The sequence below is a fragment of the Corvus brachyrhynchos genome, unplaced genomic scaffold (assembly GCF_000691975.1).
Source record: "Corvus brachyrhynchos isolate BGI_N302 unplaced genomic scaffold, ASM69197v1 scaffold133, whole genome shotgun sequence".
Classification (NCBI taxonomy): Eukaryota; Metazoa; Chordata; class Aves; order Passeriformes; family Corvidae; genus Corvus; species Corvus brachyrhynchos.
The window spans coordinates 348,496-353,243 of record NW_008237249.1 but is presented as its reverse complement, the minus strand read 5'-3'; the positions used below and the strand labels follow the sequence as shown (position 1 = coordinate 353,243).

The 4,748-nt window shown below is 45.3% G+C and overlaps 1 protein-coding gene across 6 annotated transcripts in view; it reads right to left on the bottom strand.

Annotated features, from left to right (window-relative positions):
• CFAP61 (cilia and flagella associated protein 61) overlaps window positions 1-4,748 on the bottom strand; it is a 93,475-nt gene that overhangs the window by 25,036 nt on the left and 63,691 nt on the right. For all 6 annotated transcript variants that reach the window (XM_017730438.1, XM_017730434.1, XM_017730436.1 and 3 more), the window contains 3 exons: window positions 2,732-3,059; window positions 2,415-2,506; window positions 722-927 (listed from right to left, as the gene is read on the bottom strand). In XM_017730438.1, coding sequence (XP_017585927.1) covers window positions 722-927; window positions 2,415-2,506; window positions 2,732-3,059 — 626 coding nt within the window. The remainder of the gene's footprint in view (window positions 1-721; window positions 928-2,414; window positions 2,507-2,731; window positions 3,060-4,748) is intronic.

Sequence of the window (4,748 nt, the reverse complement as noted above, 5' to 3'; positions counted from 1 at the left end):
ACCACTATCAGCTTTGTATCACAATAAAAACTGATCATTTGTTCCTGAGCCTGGCTTTCTGTCTCTACCCAGCGGATGTAAGGCAGTACTTCACTACTCCATCTGTGACAGTTTATGTTTCAAAGCACCATTCGTGAGGGATTTCTTCAAATGAAAATCAAAAGCAATGAAACATTCTCTCAGAGGAGATGGCACATGACTAGAACTAACCAGGCCCTTCAGTCTTTCTCACCCCTTCAGGATTTATCACCAGATGAAAATTGCCAAGACGTTGAGCATGACTATCACCATGAGTTATTTAAAATCTCCCTAGAAACCTTTGGCTTAAAAATTTGATTCAAAACAACAAAAATACTTCTAAAAGCGACTTTTGAACATGAGTCTTCAGTAATAAAGGGTTGTTCAGGTTCAGCTTAATGATTAACCTACTGAATATTCTAAACAAAAGTGATAAAGACACTGAAATGCTCTTTCAGGTGAAAGATAGCCAAGTAAACCATTGCTCCTTCTCTAAGTAAATCTCAGACACGCAGCTCTTTCCAGGAAGGTCTTCAGGACTTGCATTTTTACCAACAATTTTGCTAAATACTGGGAAATATTTTTAAATCTGTTTTTCTACCTCTTGTTCCAAGGGAAAACAGCCAAAAGACAAACCATAGTAAGATATAACTAGAAGTCTGGCAGAATGTAGATTTTGTGCACAACGTAGAGCTTGTCTCACCTGTAGAGGTCTGTGAGCTGCCCGGCCCTCCAGCGGTAATGCAGGTCATTCAGCAGGCGCTCGTGCTGTCCGTACAAGCAGAGGTAGTTGGAGACAGGGAAGGGCTCCTTGGAAAAGCAGGTGATGCTATCCACCATATTGTATCTGTTGAAGTGCATCTGGAAGTAATTCCCGTGTCCTGCCTCACCGGTTACAATCTCCATCCCCTGGAACAGGAAACACCAGGAGAGCTGTGGAGGTGAAGGAACACCTGACCCGGCACACGTACAGGGTCAGCGAGGGGTTCCCAGCCCATAGTTCCCACTGCTTAATGCCCACAACCCTTCTTCTAAAATCAAGAAACCGCTCCTGGCACAGAGGGTCATCAGGCACGTTGCTGTGGCTCGGACACAGATTTTCTGTGTGGTTTAGTTTGGTTACTGCCCACCCGACTGTGCAGCACCAGCCAAGTGCCACTGCAGACAGCTGGGGGACCTGGGCCCTCCAGCTGCACTGGCAGCGGGACACCAGATCCACAGGGACCTGTGGCCCCCCGGAGCAGCAGCTGGAGTCAGGAGGGATGCCCCAAGCAACACTGGATAGCTCTGTTTGGGTAACTCAGTTGAAATCTCTTCAGCCTCGTTTATGACACAGAGCACACACATGGCATATCATGTTTACTGTCAATAAGAGAACACCAACACTGGATGTTCATGCTCAAACTGTAGCACTTAGATTCAGCTACTTAAATCAACCACTTAGACAAAAATGTAAAAATTTGCTTCAAACCTCACATTGCAGTGGGATGATCAGATAGCTTGAAGCTATTTTTTCAAGCTGTATTCCTGTTACAGTTTTATACATTCCTACAACCTGTTGCTAGGCTACAGGAACCTTTAGTATTTTCACATCTAAGCTACTACCTTTCACTAGCTTCTCTTACATCTTTCTTAGAAAATTCTTTTAGGATTTACGTGGAGTTTCTGGAGTGGCTTTAAAAAGATGGTCCCTTTTCAGGTAATCAGCAGGTAATCAGAGTGGCAGCAAAAGAATTCTAATCATATTCTAACAATTTGGAGTAACAAAACCAATTCCTCTCTCTGATAGTCCTTTCTGCTTTCCACTATACATGCTGATTTGGATGGCTCATCCTGGATCTGAAAAACAAGGTGAGCCGTGCTTTGACTCCTCTCCCTAAACCATTTGCTTTTTAAAAAGCCCATTTGTTTCATTGCTGTCCAGGTTTTAAAATCAACACTGAAGCAGCTTTTTAAAAGCTGCTCTTTAAATCAACTGCAAAAATGGGCTTGATGCAGAAATTCCCAAGGAAAAAGGTACAATCTGTGTGAAAGAGGATCTTGCCTAGGTGGAGAGTCCTCTCTGGCTTAAAACATTAATCTAGTCCTTTTCTTGCCTCAAGTCAGGCTCTCCAGTAAGAGAAGCACTCCACATTTGTATCTTGGGACAATCTCCCATGTAGCCCAGCATGGGGAGTGCTTCCCTGTGCCCTGTTCCGAGACAACTCAAACGGCTGCAGGACTTGCTATTTTCTAGCAGCACAGAACATCTCTTCCACAATACTTCCTGCTAGTTCTGTGACTGCTCCTGGTTCTCCAGTTGTAGCTGGTGACCCCAGGCCCAGCTACCCTAAACAGGAACATCTTTTCAAACAAACCGGGGGATGAAACAAGAAAAGCTCCATTATTTAACTTACGTGATCACACGGGTCATGTTCTACATCCAAGGGCATGGGGATTGCTGGCTTGGAAACGTGCAAGTAGTTGTAACCTCCAGGAAGAACACCACCTGCCATAAATGAAAATATGAGATTTATTGAGTCATTAACAATGAAGAAAACAATGTCTTTTTTTGTCCTCCTTCTGCCATCATCTTTTTTCCACTACATAAGGAGCTTTGAGGGCTGTACGGCCATGAGATAGCACCTGAGGTGAGATGGACCTGCCTGCACTAGAGAAGAGCAAAAACTCCTCAGAGGGGATAGCAATGGGACAGAAATCCAGCTGGACATACCTTGAACTTTACACCTTCTGTATATGGGGATGAGTCTGTCTGAGCCTTCTGGTGGCTTGGCACTGGCCTGAGGGGTTGGATCAAAGAGACTCAGCATGGATGCAGCAAGCTCAAAGCCAATCTCCTTGGAGTTGAAGTTGCTGTGTGTCAGTTCATCCCTATAGTATCTCCTGGAGAATTTTGTCAGAGGACCTGCAGCCCTGATGCTGACATCATTGGTGTGGAATTTGGCATCAATCACAAGTCTTCCATCAAAAACAAGGCAAGCATCATTGATGGCCTTAAAGGTTTCATAATCCACTGTCCTGTAGGCAAAGCTAAAAAATGCCTAAAAAGAGATGTAAATAAGTGAAGATTATTGTATACTACTTAGTGGCTGATTTCATAAATCCAAACCCAGACTTTATTCTGAAGGGTTTTTTAAAAAAGAAGAATATGAAATACAGTATGATTTTAGCAACACTGGCACAGCAGACAGATCCTTCTGATCCAACATTTACAGCTACCAAAGTTAAAACTAAGACAGTAGAAAGGAAAATTACTAAACTAGACTCATCTGCTTCTGGTTATTAGATAGTTTAAAAACTCCAATACTTGCTACATCCAACAGCCTGGGTGGCTGTGCATATTTTCTGTGTTAGTACAAGCATGGAACATAGACCTGAAGCCTTTGTGAACTTTGTTTTCTTCCAAATGCTCAAGCCAACCTGGAATCCCAAGGAACAGAAAAGCACAATGTATTTGGAATTTAGCAGGATAATTGTGTATTACAAGTGTTTTCCCAACTGTTGAGCCTGTTTACCAACAAACTGAGTTACTTTGGCTAACCAGCACAGGGACAGTCAATGAAATGGAAAGATCAGAAATAAACTTGTTCAGAGGAAATGTCATCCTCATTCCAGCTATAGCAGCAGAATTTCAGTCAGTGGAAGCTGCAGAGGCCAAGGACCCTAAGTCCATAAATTCCTGCCCTAAGTCTCAAAGAAAAAAGTTAGTGATAATTCTCTCCTTTTGTCTTCTCATGGCATGGGCACAGTCCCTCTCCTGGGCCACAAGGAAGCAGAGCTCCTCTCCCCACGCAGAAGCTGGGGCAGCACGACCCGCACTGCAAAGCAGGCGGTGCTGGGAGGAGACAGCAGACGTGGGAGAAGCAGCAACCATGAGCAGCGTCCTCGAAGCTTTCTCCAGCAGAGGATAAACTGAGAGCTGGCAGAACACAGCCCCCGAACGAGTGTGAAACAAGAGCACCCACTGGACACCGAGCAGTGAAAGGAGTAAGAATGACAAGGCTGAGAGATGTTTTTAACAAGACCACAGTCCGCAAAGGGCACAGATGAAGACTGTCTCATCGCTCCAAGGGTTTGTGAAGCCCCAGCACCCTCACACAGAGCTTTTCCCACCATCTGTGCCCTCAGCTTTTAAAGCCATTAGACAACAAATTGCTGCCCCTCCAGCAAGAAATATTCCTTTACAGGCTTAGGAAAGGGTGGAAGGGTCTCAGACGAGCACATCTTCCCTTGCTGCCTTCATCCTGAACAGCCCAAGACACAACTGTGCCAGGACAAAGCAGCATCTGTAATCTGTCCTACCCTTAGCACCAGCTCAGGACACAGCTGTGACCAGGGTAAAGGTGTTACCCAGTTGTATCCCCAAAGAGCTGTCCTGGGGACTAAGGGCAAGTGTCAGATACTCAACTGGCTAGATGAGGCAGCTGAAAGAAAAGGCACAGGAGAGGGAAGCAAAGGGAGCTGGAAATTTTAACAACACTGGCATAAGCAGAGATGCAGCAGTGGAGGAGCCAGAGCCCCTGGGTTTGTTCATAGATAAACCAAGTGATGAACTGTGCACAGCTAAGGGAATTCTGACCATCTCAGAGAGCCAAAAATCAAGGAAGCTCTGCCCATGAGGGCAAGAGGACCACACAGCCCCACATTCTGCTGGCTGACAGGCAGGACAGTGTCACTGGAGGGGAGGGCTGCAACCTCCAGGCAGGAGCCATCTGTCAGCCCAGGCAGGA